General features: G+C 40.1%; 1 protein-coding gene across 1 annotated transcript; it reads left to right on the top strand.

Annotated features, from left to right (window-relative positions):
• Positions 1-507: 507 nt before the first annotated feature.
• LOC104421574 lies at positions 508-10,091 on the top strand. The gene is made up of 13 exons (XM_010033568.3): positions 508-1,423; positions 2,557-2,673; positions 2,788-2,980; positions 3,183-3,349; positions 3,453-3,627; positions 5,856-5,917; positions 6,315-6,396; positions 7,058-7,115; positions 7,338-7,462; positions 7,659-7,742; positions 7,854-7,924; positions 8,657-8,797; positions 9,528-10,091. The coding sequence occupies exons 1-12, from the start codon at positions 933-935 to the stop codon at positions 8,781-8,783; spliced, it is 1,752 nt and encodes a 583-aa protein (XP_010031870.2). The 5' UTR covers positions 508-932; the 3' UTR covers positions 8,784-8,797; positions 9,528-10,091.
• The last annotated feature ends 5,275 nt before the right edge of the window (positions 10,092-15,366 follow it).

Below are 15,366 nucleotides of genomic sequence, written 5' to 3'. Positions count from 1 at the left end.
GTCCTACATTGTTAGAATGAAAATTTTAAGCTATAGCCTAACTTTTGTAAAACAAATTTTCTTCTCTCAATCATAATAAATAAATGTTAAATTACATAAAAAAATTAAATATTTTATAAATTTCCCTTTTTAAATAGTTGATTTATGATACAATTTTTTACTATATATATATATATTTTAATAGAGTGAAACTGACAATAAGATATTTTTGTCGTGTAAATCAATCTTCCGCTTCATTTTATTTTTTGAAAGGAAAATTTCTCCTGTTCGAGATTGTATAATATGACCGGTCATATATTTTCATCTCTCTTTTTTAATCATTAATCCATTTTTCATCCTTTAACATGTAAAGAGAAATTTCCACCTCCAAAGTTTTCGAGAGGTTTGACCAAAAAAAAAAAAAAAAAAGGTTCTTGAGAGGGCAAATTTGAAAAAGAAAAGGAAAATCGATGTGGAGTTATTATCAATCATAGCCTCCTGAAAAAGAGAGAATGAGAGAGAGAGAGAAAGAGAGGACAAAAAAAAGAAGAAGAAGTCAAGAGGGAGACAAAAGCACAGCACTCCTCTCCCCCTCCCCACTCTCCTCCTTCCACCTTCGCCATCTCCACGGAGCTTCCCATGATGCCCCACCGCTAAACCCTAAATCCCGAGCTCCCGTCCCCCTCCTCCTCCTCCTCCTCCCTCCCTCGCCGTAGCTTCGGGTAGATTCTTCCCGCACGAGGAGCGCGAGCTCGACGACGGAGCCCGAAACCCAGATGCTTGCGAACTAGGAACGGGAGGAAGACCAGCAGCCTCAGCCTCGGCCCGGCTCGGATCACTTCGCATTCATGGCAGCATCTTGAAAGCCCCGACGCGGGAAAACGCGGAGGCGAGAAGAAGCTCGATTTTTTTTTTTTTTTTGGCTTTCAGAATGATCAGCGGTTCCCACGGCGATGCAGCAGCAGGCTTCCTCTGCACCCGCCGCCTCCTCGCGTCCTGACAATCCCTCTCCTCCTCCTGCTTCGTCCGCCTCCGCCGTCAAGCGATCCCCCGCCGCCACGCCGACCGCGCCGCCGTCTCTGGCCCCTCTGTCCTCCGCCCCGCACCGCCGCGATGCCGCCGGTGGGCCCGCCCCGCCGCCCCTGCTCGCGGCGGCGCATCCTCCCGGGGCCGAGGCCGCTGTGACCTCCCCTATGGCGAGGGTGCGGCTCTCCGACATCGCGCCCTACGATGGGGCTCCGGCTGGGCCCTACCTCAGGGCGGTGGAGGCTCTGTCCGGGTCGCTCACGCGGCACAACGCGGCGGTGATTGAGCTGGGACCGGAGGATGCTGCGTTGATGCGGTGCGGCTTGGAGGCCGCGAAGTTGTACTTGAGGACGAGGTCCCAGGCTCCGGCCGCTGGTAAAGGGAGTCCTCGCGGGGTTTACTTGTACAGGGCTGGGAGGTGTGTGTGACTTTTACTTACTTGGTTTCTAAAGGTTTGGAGTTTGTGACTGTTGCCGTGGTGTGGTTTGAGTAGAATTAGATACGAGGTGGCAGGTGGGGTGAAATTGAAATCGAGTTTTCATGCTTATATAAGGTTGAAGGCAGAGTCTTGAAGTTCTAGTTGTTAGGAAAGTGCGGAAATTGGGATATGTGCAATCATGATTGGTGATGCATAGACCTTGAAGGAACAAGATGCTGGTTCTGAACAGGCACTGTGATCAAGCTTGTTTAATTAAGTTCTAGAATTTAAGGCACTTTTTGGTCTATTTGTTTCTTATGGACTTGCATTTAATCTGTGGTTCCTTTGGCATATTTTCAACATCGGTTTTAAGGACAATTAATGCAGCAAATGAAATTTCTCTGGACCAAGTCATCCATATCTGTTGATGGTTCTGCACTTCTTAGTTCTTCCTGTTTCTTGTCATTGTAGAAAATGCCTACTTTGGTTCCCATACCAGTACCTTATGGACAATAAATGCCGCAAATGAAATTTCTCTGGACCAAGTTTTCCATATGTATAGATGTTTTCTCGCTATGTAGTTCCTCCTGTTTCTCGTCATTGTAGAAAATGCCATCTTTGATTCCCATGCCAGCATCTAATGGACAATGAATGCTGCAAATGAAATTTCTCTGGACCAAGTTGTCCATATGTATTGATGGTCCTCATGTCGTAGTTCCTCCTGTTTCTCATCATTATAGAACATGCCATCTTTGGTTCCCATACCAGTTCTTGACTGGTACTTTTTATAAAATCTTTGAGCGACTCCCTATTCTGGTTTGCTCTTTGATGTTCAAAATGTTGGAGGAACCCATGGACATCCACGAGTAGGTTGTTTTCTCAAACATCTCTTGATGATTAACTACTACTACATTCTTAGGTAGATTTCCAGTTTTTAAAAAAGAATGAAGTATTTCAACCTTTGTCCTGCGGTACATGTGTACTTTATTTGGCTGTCTGTATAATATAACTTCTTAAATGATTGTGCCTAGTTCTTCTGAAAGTTTTCTTCCTGCTGCAATGGTGGATGGAGATTGCTATCCTTCGTCTGTTTGGCTTTTCTTGTAGCCCTGACTGAATTTACTTTGGTGCAGGCCTATAGAGGATGGGGATTCATCTCCCCCTTGCATGGGCGAAATTTTTAAGTGCATGGGAAAAGTTGCTCGGGCTGCCCTTTGTGCGATAGCAAGACATCTCCGGTTGCGAAGCGAGTAAGAAGGGGATTAAAGGGATAGTTTGCTTGTACATGGCTTTTTTTATTTCCTTTTCTCATTGTACTCTGGTTCTTTTCAATGGTGTGTAATTATTGAACAAATATTGTGCAGTGCATTTAATCATTTACTGGATGATGTCCCATTGCCTGCTAATGAGGTGTCTTCATCAGTGCTTCTTGCATCGTACTCACCCAACACATTGCAAAATGGGAAAATCACCATTAGCGGAGGGAAGCTGAGTGTCAATGCAGAGGTTGAGAAGGGACTTCTGACATTAATTTCCTCGGATAATCCTGGTGTACAGGTAACTTCATTCTGTCAAGGAAAAATTTAGCACATTGGATCTCTGGCTTTGCCTTGGTCTTGGGAGACAATACTTCTCTGTAACATACATGTGTATTTCCCTGTTTCCTTTTCATAGGTCTACTGCTTATCATATTTCCAAGGTTTGAATAAACTTATCTTTATTTGGTGCTCATTGGGTTTTATTCCTCTTCACCTGTTAGGTTTTTGACCCCAATGGCCGTTGGTACCTAGCAGATGGTGGGTCGTCTTTTGGAGATCTGTTATTGGTGACTGGGAAGGCACTTAGTCACATTACTGCTGGGCTTCGTCCTGGTGCATTGCATAGGGCTGCACCAGATTGCTTTGCCGGCTCTTTTGGTGGTGGGAGGTATAAATTTAGTTTGGCGAATTTTTCATGGCTTGGTGATGCTAAAGTTCGTCTTTTTTATACCAGTGTCCTTGATTATCAAGTGATGTCTTATGTTTTGCAGGACATCATTGGCTTTTAGGCTCATGCCTCAGAGCAATGCTGTATTAGATTGTTCTCCCATAGCAGCTGCAGGTCATGTCATTCCTCAAAGCTATGTACGAGTATCAGTCAGCCAGTTTATGGACGACCTTTCTGCTGAGGAGGATGCATTGTGCCCCAACCCTGAGAATGTTTGTGTAAGATATCTCTACTGAGGGCTGTTGTTTTTTGGTTGTTTTCACCGAAGGCAGTGTCCCGAAGAGACAAACTGAAATTGTTTGAACAATTCTTTTCTAACTATTTTATCAGTACAATGACCAATTCTAGTTGCCTTGGTTGAGATGGATAAAAGGAAACTGATGTAGCTATTAGGTTAATCAAGTACTCAGCTCTGAGATCTTGTTTTTCCATCTAATTCGTGTTCAATTAGCAGTACCTATTATATATTATCCCTCGGTGTGTGCTTTTTGCTTGATGATGGAATCTTGGTGGGATAAAGGGAAATTGCTTGCAAAGCTTGTAGTATTCACACTCTAGGGTATAAGCATCTTAGTTGAGTAGGTATGATGCCTGGCTGATTTTGCAAAGCAAAGGAGCAATTGTGACATTGGGAAAGACATACAAAAAAGCAAGTACTTTGTAGCACAATTACCTTTTTGAGTCTGGTGTGACTATAATATGCTCAGGCAAAATGGAAATGCTGTGGTTCGGTATAGGGATGAATGAAAAGAAGGAAGAACAGGGAAGAAAAAACAGGATGCTATTGTAGTTCTGCATGATTTGGAAAGAGTGTAAATGGAAAGAATAAAAACTGGATGCAAAGTTCCAAAATATGGAGTTAATGTCATTCTGTCGGATAAGCAAAGAATGCAAAGTATGCTTCAAATTACACATATGTGCTCGATGTGACACTAAAATGGTTAGAGGATTGAATTGTTAAAGTAATACTTCTCTTATCAAGTATGCTTCAATTACATGTGCTCGATGTGACACTAAAATGGTTTGAGGATCGAATTGTTAAAGTAATACTTCTCATATCAATTTCTGGTTTACTTTTTTTCTTCTTTTCCCTTCATGTCTTTTCCTTAAAGTTCATTCCTTCACTTTCTCTCTCTCTCTCTCTCTCTCTTTTCCCCCCTTAAAGCATCTTGTGAAGGCTAGTAATGATGGAACTTGCACAGTTAAATGTCACTTTGCTTGAACATTCAGTGCAGTCATACTAATGCCTTGAGTAATGTATGGTTGCTGGGGAGGAAAAAAAGACTAGAAAGTACATCTGAGAAGGTGGTATTCTCTTGATTGACGATAATATCTCAATATCTTGTATAAGTGCTTGTATATAGAATGATGAGCTTGAAATGCTGTTAGAGTTGGCGTTGGGTTTATTCCCTCAAAGAAGGACCTTGAATGTATGGATCTAGCATACATGGTCGGTGTTTGGTTGAGTACAATGTGAAACTAAGATCGACATGGTGGGCTCCATTTGAAGAGAATTTTGCTCTTTGAAATTGTGATTGTCCTGTGGCATTGGGGTTCCTAGAACCAGAAGAAAAAAAAGAAAAAAAGAAAAAAAAAAAAAAAAAGAAATGGAGTTTATTCTTTGAGATAAAAGAATTGTGAAAGAGCCATATTAGATTAATGGTTTCCTTGATGAGAGTCATGAGACTATCCTAAGTAATGGAGGATAAATGTGTTTATTTATTGAGCCTTTGCATGCTTATAAGAAGCTAACCTTGAACCAGGATTATAGCAAGAAAAGAGGAGGAAAAACAAAGTATGCGACATAATAAACTTACAGATGTGCTTTTCAATTATTATGGCCAGCACTTGTTAGTAAATGGCCCTTTGATCATCTGCTCAAGATTAAGGTAACATTACCTTTGTTGAAGAAGATAGAGGATTTAAAACTTTTCCCTAGGCATTTTTTATTCAAGCTCATCCTTCCTGTTCATGGGATTTCATAAACTGGCCATCTGTTCCACATGTGTTGTTTAAAGCACGCGACAGGTTCCTTCCTCCCACATAGGCTATTTAAGATAGTTTACAAGCAATGTTAGCCCTGAGGGGATTAGAAGACTAGATACCCCTCTCATTGTTGGTCCAGAGAAGAGTTCTGTTTGAAGAGGAAATGGTAACTTGCTTCATCTGGTGCCTGAGATGTCATTGCTGGCTTTATTGAAGCCATGGGTCTGCTTTGATCTCTTCTGGCTTGAAGAGTGAATTGAGATAAATTGCTTCCTATAGTAGGAACAATAATTTGCTTGACTGAGGGCTTTTTCCAAAATTTATATTGACTCACTTTGTGGTTATTCAGTAAATTAAACTCAAAAACAGTTCTCTGTGCTTATTTGTACATGATGATATTCTCTTTAATTGGAGTTCTGTTGAAATGGATGTGTTCTTAGCCGGATTTGTAAATTCACAGGTACCCGGAAATAATTCAAATAAGGAACCAACGTTAAGAAGTGTCCTCTCTGATCCTATATCGTGAGTTATTGCCCTACCTTGGTTATTTTCCTTTTCTTAGTTTAGTTAATTGTGGCATTATTTTGTCTGCCTGTGAACTTAGTTTCCTTTCCAGACTGATTTTTTTCCCTTCTCCATGGCACTCTTGGTGCTTGTGAAAGTCTTGTTCCTGGTTCAGAAAACTTATTAAGATCAATTCACGATTACTCTGTTAAGTTAATATAATTTTTTATATTATATGCTTTTGTACGTCTTGATTTGCTTATTCTATATGATCAAATTCTTTTATTGGTTATACTGCTGGCTGCTTGTAGTTTCACTCATTGGTTCCTGGTTTATTCAGGATGAAATTTAAGAGTTGATTACTCATTTTTTTTTGTTTTCTGTTTCTTCTCATGTCAATCTTTCAAAATTATAGTGGTGCATTCCTTGAAGATGCTGTGGTTGTCTCATGCGGCCATTCATTTGGTGGTTTCATGCTAAAAAGAGTGATTGAGACGGTGAGGAATTCCAATATGCACTTTTATTTTTATGCTGTAGATCTGCCTAAGCAAATTATTGTATGAATGTTGGCTTCCAAAATTGTGATGATGCGTTTTCTCTACTGGTGCTTTCAAAATATTTTCTCAGAAAATGAACTTGGTTCAGAAATCGACAGAATGCTGCTTTACGTCATTTGACTTAATCATTGTATGTAATGACGATAACCTGCAGGAAGATTGTTAACTTGTGGATATGAGAGTTCTCGAATGGGGTATATATTTCCAAAGAAAGCATTCTGGCGTTGAAGCTGGGGAAAAATGTTTGCTCTTATTAAAGGAAATTATTTTTAAAACTTACTTGTAAAGAATATCTATATGGAATTTCAAGCAGATAAATAGTTTTTTTAGCTATGTTAGATGGACATCAGTTGATTTTTCCGATTTCTCCCCCTGGGTAAAGTGAAATTCATTGAAAAGGCATCATGGGGGGTTCCAACCCTCAATCATGAGCTTTTTTCACTTGTTATATATAAGAAAAGCTTAAGAAGATTGGTGGCCTTGTCATCCCTTGTGATGTAGACTTATCTGAAATGTCCTCTTGACCACTATTTTGAATGGAATTACTACTTTTTAATGGAAGGCAGAAGAATGATAATTGCAGTCATATTCTTTTTGGCAGTCAAGATGTACACTCTGCAGTGCAGAAATTAAGGGGAATACTTTCATTCCGAATCATGGTACTTTCAAGTTCACTCTTTCATTTATTTTTGTCATATTGTCCTCTGGGATCTCTTCATCTTCCATCTAATGGACACTTGTGCCCTGTGAGTTAGCACAATGTCTTGCATAGTAGTTTTTTCTGTTGTTTCTTTGCAAGCAGCTCGATACATTGGACTTAATAGTCCGGCCCATTGAAAATGAAATTTTCTGAGTTGTTGTAAACTCCGTTTCTTAAACAGCTCTTAGAGCTGCAGCTGCAGCTGTAAAGCTTGAGGATGATAGAAGACTCTTCCATAATGCACAGCTCCGCAAGAGAAGAAAAGAGATGGGCGATCAAGCTGATCCAATGAGAAGATCTCACAGGGTACTTTCCAAATGAGCACTTGTCATAGTGATTCAGTTTATCTATGCCCAACAAGATTGCATAGAGCAATCTCTGCTAGTTCTTTTCTCCCTTCTTTTTTCCCCTCTCCCTTCTTTCTTGGAGTCAAGTTTTCCTTTCCCCTTGACAAAATATATTCTCCATATGACATTGATGATGCTGCTTTTGTGGACACCAGGAAAATGGGGAGAGTGGTGCTGATAATGGGCTTCATAAAGGGGTCCAATATCCATTTATGGTAAACGAGAAAGTTCTGATAAAGGTCAGTTACTCCCACCTGTGTGGCACAAATTGATGTCCACTGCATTATAGGACAAACATTAGATGCATTGATTGACAAGGAAACGCTGAAGTGGCCCTCCAAATTGTGCAGGGGAATAAGAGGACACCAGAAAAATTTGTTGGTAAGGAAGCAATCATCACATCCCAATGTCTTAATGGCTGGTAAGTGCTAGATGCTTGTGAATTTGATTTTCACTTTGACTTTCTCTAATGTGGTCGCTATTTGTTAAAACTAATTCTTAGTCTCTGTAGATTAGTGTGCCTTCAAGCTAGTACTGTCGGAGGTCCTTTGATAAGCATTGCTCAGTTCTTTCTCTCGTTTTTTAAAATCTTCCCAAGCTAAGATTAATTCAGATCTTCAGGGAAACACTAGCTATAGCTCCATATTGTGTTAAAGACATGAGGATGAAGCTTTCATTTCCTAGTGTGCCAGCTTTTCTGGTCAATTCTCTATTATCACCAGTTAAAGCCCCCAGTTCAATGGTTGTCTGAAACAATGAAATAGCAACCCTAATCGGCAGCAAATAATATAGAGAAGCAGCCACTTTCTTATCCTTGGTGTAATAAATTCTAAAAGGTATTGGAATTAACAATTTAGCCGCAGATTTTGTGGCCTAGCTCAATTGATTTTGTGGTAGGTCTCGTCTTCTAGGGATAGTGAATTAGCTGGCCTATGCCCTGGGGGCAGTGGTTTATTTGATTTCCTTCTTGAGATTTTGCTTGGATGTGAATGACCCTCAGTCTGATTATTGTTGGCAATCTATGATTGTTCTTCTCAATGGGAAGAAACCTAGTCTTTGTAACAGAAGAAAACAAGAGGGGCAATGTCTAGTACTGCTAAGGTTTCATGGGATTCTTTTTCTATTTACTAAATTTTTAAGAGCTTTGGTGTAGGTACTTGCTGAAAATTATTGAAAGTGGAGAAAATGTTCGCCTCCAATACCGATCTCTTGAGAAGATCCCAAACTCCAATTCCATTGATGACAGATGTCCATCTCAAATTCAGAATGGCAGCTCATAATTTTTCTGTATCAGGTTTGTCAACGATTACATAAATGGGAGAGTACTTATATCATTTATGCGCCCTTGTGAAAATACCAGTACTTTATTATCTGGATTTTGTTGACCTGAGGTGCCTTCAATTAAAATTGTCCTGAAAGTTTGACTGGAAATTGCCTTCTAATTCTGAGACCTTTGGTTCTATGAGGCTTGCCTTTAGTTTGTAATCTCATTCATGTATAAGTATTCTGTGGAACTTTAAAATCCCCTCGTGTCTGTCAATCTGTCTGTCCATCCTTTCATCGGTCTGTCCATCTGTGTATCTGTCCATATGTGTCTCCATCCATGGGCAGTTCTTGCTTATCTGATCTGCCGTTGTCAGACCGTGCTGCCCTAACGTTTTGTGCTTCAACCTTCATGAGAGAGATTACATGTTGGCCATGATTGATAGTGTTTTCTTCCTAAGTTGAAAATTTTGGAGCTCTGCTTTCATCTCTTAAGTTTTTGTATCATCTCCAATTATTACACCAGGTGGAGACTGATAATATGTAATGCCAATCTCCAGATTCAGCAATTTCTGATCTTAATAGTTGTGTTGATAGACAATTTTATTAAGAGCTCAGCTTATACTTGACAAGTAGCGCTTATATTCCATGTCTAGCACAATCGATTCTCAAGACTTAATTTTCTGATTGGGAGCAGATAGGTCACTGATTTTCACTCATATCCAATGTGATGGATCTTGATTATGATCCTTCTTCTTCAGGTGCTTGCTAAAGATTCCAGCAAAGTAGAGGAAGATTTTGGCCTGCAATACCATCCTGGAGAAGATCCTGATGGTCAAGCTCTGATGATGACATCTATTCTGCTCCTCTTCAATGATTCAGAGCGGCGGGTCATTTTTTCTAACCCTGAAATTTCTGTAGGTCCTATTAGATTTTGGATTCCTATAGTGCATAAAGTTTTAAGTACATCATGGTGGTCGAGCTCCATTAGGGATAATTTGCAATCTGCTCCGTGTATGTCAAATGTATTTCGTGTCGCATGTGTGTTTTGCCAGAGGAAAAAGGTCATCTGAAGCCGAGAACTCGTGTCAGGTGTTTGTATATTCCCTTCACATGTATGTGTAGGTTTACTGGAGGAAAGGTCGCTCTTTAGGTGTTACATTAGTCAGATGTAGATTCAGTAGTTGTGCGTCGCCATGTAGCTTTACAGAAAGTTTCCAATGTGAAGCGCTCGTTGCTCAATGCGGTGCTTCATAGACATATGACTGAATGTCGTGAAATGGCATGCTTCTATTCAATTTTGTGATATAGATTATTTTCTTCAATTTGTGTTCGTGTGTGTTTACAGTTGACAATTGAACATTGTTTTTTAACTGAATATCGAAGGACGTGGTAGTGAGGCCCAAGTGTATGATGGTGCAAATGCAACATAACTTTGATTATCATTACTATTATTATTATTATTTGCTTTTGTACGTGGATTTATGTAGCCTAGAACTATATGTTAAAGCCAAAAGTGGGTCTTGTCTCAGTTTCAAATTTCCCATTTAGCTAATGCATTTTTGTTTAGAGAGAGAAGTAAAATTGGCCGAAGAACAAGGATTGAAGGATTTTTTCTTCCTTTAGAAAATTACACTTGGTGAAATTCTTTGATCATTCGTGTAGCATAACCGGCAATTTCTTCCTTTTCTTATTTTCAATTTCTGAGTTTTGATAAGCTATTCGTTTTTAGTTTTTGAAAAAATAGACGACAGATTTCATGCTCCAGCAAAGAAATCGGGCAAATCAACACCAGTAGAATATCTAGAGGCTGAGCCTAGGCCTATTTGGCAAAAGCCCGGCCCATAACTGCCCTTAAGAGATGATCACGTGCAGTGGCTAAAGTATACCTGATCGAGGGCCCGGCCCGGCCCGGACCACCTTGCCCATGCCGAAAGACTTTGGGGTCTCGCGAGAATGAACAGATCAAAGTAATTTTCATCGTACACAATTACATTTAGATATAAATCATTGTTCTTAGTAATAAAAACATTTATTGTTAATTAACTATTTCAAATGATACATATTAGAAACCCCATCCTCATAATCATACCCTTTTTCTTTAAAGTGGGCGTGTTCGGACTTGGGGTGAGCGCGGGTAATAGATTGAGTTGGGAACTTGATCGAGCAGTCGATTTTGGGCGGTTTCTAGTTTTAAAATTTGGAAACGGTAGCTATTGGTCCTAGTTTCGATGCTAGTTGTGGATCGAAACCACTAGTTTTTTCTTTTTCTTTTTTATTTTATTGCTAAAGGTTGGAGGAGAGAACAAAAACCATCATAATAGACACATTTCACTTTGTAAGAGTATTCCATCCCTACAACATTTAGAAAACAACATTATTTCCAATCCCTTCTACGATTTCAGTTAGAGGAGAGCATTGGTCCTGGGTCGACCTTGAATAAGCCCAACTCGGCCAATCTTGGTCCGATTCCCAAGGCCAAGCCCTCAAGCCGGTCCTAGGCCCAGATTACCGGGTCAACGTGACCCCGATCCTCTAGGCCATCTGGAGGGAGGCTAGAGAGTGCCTGTACGTGGAACAGGACGACGGCAATAGCGATGGCTGAGTCCTAGAAAGGTGTTTTCTGGTTCAAGAAGAACAAGATGTGAGTCCTGTACATATACGATCATGTTCACAAGTGTGCTGAGACCTTATTAAGCCTTTTTAATAAGAAAAGAGTGAATTTAAGGTGGATTATAGTTGTTTAGAATAAATTAAATTCCTTGTTTGGTACGGAATATGTGTCTTTTAAACAATATGGAAACATGAAATGGCAGTGTCTTTTAAACAATATGGAAACATGAAATGACAGCTTTAACAAAAATGACGAAAGGAAGATTCTAAATCCTTGCCTCTAGGATTCAAGGACAGATGAGTGGTGGAGAAAAGGATCCGGAATGGAATGATTTTGAATATCGATTCATTAGTAAAAAACCTTCTCCTACTTTATTTTGATTCCCACTCCACTAAGTGAAAACAAGCCATGTTGGGTACTCCTTCGGGCTTAAGCTTGCATCTTTCTTATTGATTCACGAGGTTAATAGGGTATATCAGAGCTTAGGACGCACTTCTTTGAGATGGGATTTTCTTTATTTAAAAAAAGAAATCCAAGAAAGGCATCTAGTCTATATCGAAGTAATCAAATAGCTCCGAATGAAGTTGAGTGGTTAATTATGCATTTGATCTGAATGCAACATACCTTATGTTTTCATATATGGTTTGTTTCAAAGAATAATGCTAATTAAGTATACTAGACCGGTGACGATAAAAAAAAAAATAACGTGCTTGTGATGTGACATTATTATAGCGTGTTATATATAATGTGCTTTTGGAAAAGTACTTCATATATTCATGTCACCTAATATACTCTTTCTATAGATCACTTTGATAAGCTTTGCACTACTCATTTAAAAAAAGCGGACAGACCTTAATTCGCTGGTGCTTTTAGACCTGTGTATCTCCTTTTAGCTATTCTTATTATGCCACTTGTATCTTCGCTAGTCTCGTTGGGCCACTTGAAATTTTTATTTTGAAACAGCTACCATTCTTTTTACACCTAATCATTTTAATCCAAAGTTACCATTACTTTAACTTTGGTTATTTGTTCAAGCTAACCAAATATGGCCATGTATTTATATCACATCTTTTTAGATTTTCACCAAGTGTCTTTTTAACTTAGTCATCACTTCTTTTAACCTTAGTTAGTTGATCTCATCTCTCTTGGTCGAATAATGGGATTTTGGAAAGACTTCAAACTTCAGAGTGGGAGTCCTACCTCACTAACTTCCAATTGCCGACTTTCTTCTTTTACTTTTGTTTTCAAATCTTGCAAGTGAAAGAGAAGGTCCTACCCCCGTATTATTAAAACTTCTATCTCAATCTTTCAAGAGTTGATAAGGTTAATAATTAGACTCTATTACCTTTTTAACAACGGGTTATGTCGTTTTAAAGATAAGAATAGTTAATTTTTTGTCCTTGTTTATTTTGTTTGAAGGTGACTAAAATTTTGAGTTGTCAAGTCTTTTTCAAGCTACCTTAACTCTAGGAGCTAAGTTTGATCGATCTACTACTCCTAATTTGATTAGTTGATGTTTGTTTAATTTTAGATTTAGTTTAAATTTGATGTGAGTGTGAGCAAACTTCAATAATAGCATGTGGATGTATTGAAATGATTTAATGAGTTTTTACATATTTAATATGTGTTTGATTGATATTTTCATAAAGTACATAGCGTGCTAGATGTGCAAAAAGTGAAAATGGTAAAATTGGACTTGAAAGCGATATTTACATAGTTCTGATATTGGTTGCTTATACCCACTTGCTTGATATATCCACTTATCGCTATACCCAACCGTCGATATATCTACTTATCATTTATATCCACCTGCTGGTTATATCGACCCACCACTTATATTCACCCTCTGCTTGAACCCACTTGTCGAATATAGTCACTTGCTGTTGATACTTGCATGCCGCTTATAGCCACCTATCGGATATATTTATCTACTTATATTGACTTGGCACTTATACCCATAGGGCTGTTTGGTTGGGCATTCCCAAGGGGCTTTGGGCCCCCAAAGCCTCTTGGGAAAAAATTTTAGAGTTTGACAAATTTTTTGGAAGCTCCTTTGCCCAAATATGAGCATTTGGAATGCTCAAAATGCGCATTTGGAATGCTCAATGCGGGGCGGGGGGCAAAGCATTGGGCATCTCGGCATTTGGGAAATGCCACAATTACATGTTCATCATTTTTTTTTTATCCCGTTGTCTTCTTCTTCTCGTCTTCTTTTCTTCTTCCCGGCCACCGGGCTTCTCCAACAGCCACCACCGCTACCGCCTGAGGGTCGCTCGTCGTCGGTGACCACCGTCTGGGGGTGCCGCGACGCACGACCCAAGCGGCGCGGACCTCAGGCGGCGTCGCCTGAGGTTGCGTGGACCTCAGGCGGCGTCGACTAGTTCATCGCCCGGTTCACTCGGAACCAGTCGACGTTGCTTGGGGTCCACACGACCTCGGGCGACGCCGCCGGGTCCACGCGACCTCAAGCGACGCCGCGTGAGGTCCGTGCGACCTCGAGCCACTAGATTTGGCGGTCCGGAGGCCAAATTTGGCCGCCGGACGGCTAGATCTCGGCCTCTACGACCTCAGGTGCCGAGGCCGCGCCTCCGGCGACAACGCGTCGCCGAGGTCGCGCCGCCGAGTCCGTGCGACCTCAAGCCGCCGATCTAGCGATCCGGAGGCCAGATCTGTCGTCTGGCCTCTGCGCCTCCGGCGCCGAGGTCGCACGACGGCGTCGCCCGAGGTCACGACCTCGGGATCTGGCCAGATCTGGCCGTCCACCGTCGGCCGCCGGATTCGATTTTGAGATTTAAAAAAATAAAATTAAAGCAAAAGCCCATTTGGAATAAGTTTTGCCAAATGGTATTTTTGCACAAGCAACTTTACAATGCGTAATTTGCCAAACGGCCGAGCATTCCCAAAAACCCTTTATCCTAAAGATATTTGCATTTGGCCAAAGGCATTTCCCCAAAGCCAAACCAAACGGGCCCTATATCCACTTGCCGCTCATATTTTTTTTGCCAAGTACATTCATTTGTCAAGCATAAGCACTTACCACTTGAATCTACTTGCCAAGTATATTCACTTGCCCATATAACCACTTACCAATATGTCCATTTACCACTTATAGATATCCACTTGCCGAGTATATCTACTTACTGTTTGTATCCACTTGTTGAGTATGTCCACTTTCTGCTCATACCCATTTGCTGAGTATATCCACTTGATGAACATGTCCATTTGCCGCTTATATCCACTTGCCAAGTATATCTATTTGATAAGCATTTCCACTTACCGTTTATATCCACTTACTGAATATAACTATTTGCCGAAAATATCCACATACCAAGTATAATCTTTTGCCGACTATACCCACTTGTCGAATATGACCATTTATTGTTTCTGACCTGATTGCTTGATTAAAGCCTTTTATCACGTCAATGATGGCATGATGGGAAGAGAAAGAGGGTATATGTGTCTTGGTGCACCTAATTATTTATTTATCATAGCTTGCACGTGAAATGTAAGGATGTAAGCCTGTGATTATCTTTACCCCCATATAGTGAATATTGGAAGAACAAGGTAATTGTATTCTGGAAATAATTTGCAAGAAAAAAATACAATGTACTTGATGTCCATTCTTCAAATAAGTATTGAATTCGTTGTTGATGTAAGGAAGTCATAAAATTATAATGTCAACATGTGCATTGTTGCTATGTGATTAAATATGGAAAGTGTTATACATATATTTCCATCGCCTATATAATAATGGTGATTATGCCCATGTACTGGGATGCTTCGAGAGTGTTCGAGATAACTTAAAGTTGAGATATCATGTGAGTCGAGATGCCTTGGGAATGGTGGGGATGAGAAGTAATAAATATGAAGCATGTTCATAAGTACGCACATATCACACGTTGTCTAATAACTGCTAGCCATGCACAATAAGATGTTATGCCATCCACTTGCTTTGGAAAAACAATCTCACGTAATGTTGTTAATGA

The sequence above is a fragment of the Eucalyptus grandis genome, chromosome 10, assembly GCF_016545825.1.
Source record: "Eucalyptus grandis isolate ANBG69807.140 chromosome 10, ASM1654582v1, whole genome shotgun sequence".
Classification (NCBI taxonomy): Eukaryota; Viridiplantae; Streptophyta; class Magnoliopsida; order Myrtales; family Myrtaceae; genus Eucalyptus; species Eucalyptus grandis.
This window is presented reverse-complemented; position numbering and strand designations above follow the sequence as displayed.

Bases quoted from the DNA above. Each gene is read 5' to 3' on its own strand.
- LOC104421574 (XM_010033568.3), top strand. From the start codon at position 933: ATGCAGCAGCAGGCTTCCTCTGCACCCGCCGCCTCCTCGCGTCCTGAC. The intron at 3,628-5,855 runs GTAAGATATCTC...GTAAATTCACAG, and splicing joins CCAACCCTGAGAATGTTTGT to GTACCCGGAAATAATTCAAA. The intron at 5,918-6,314 runs GTGAGTTATTGC...TCAAAATTATAG, and splicing joins GTCCTCTCTGATCCTATATC to TGGTGCATTCCTTGAAGATG.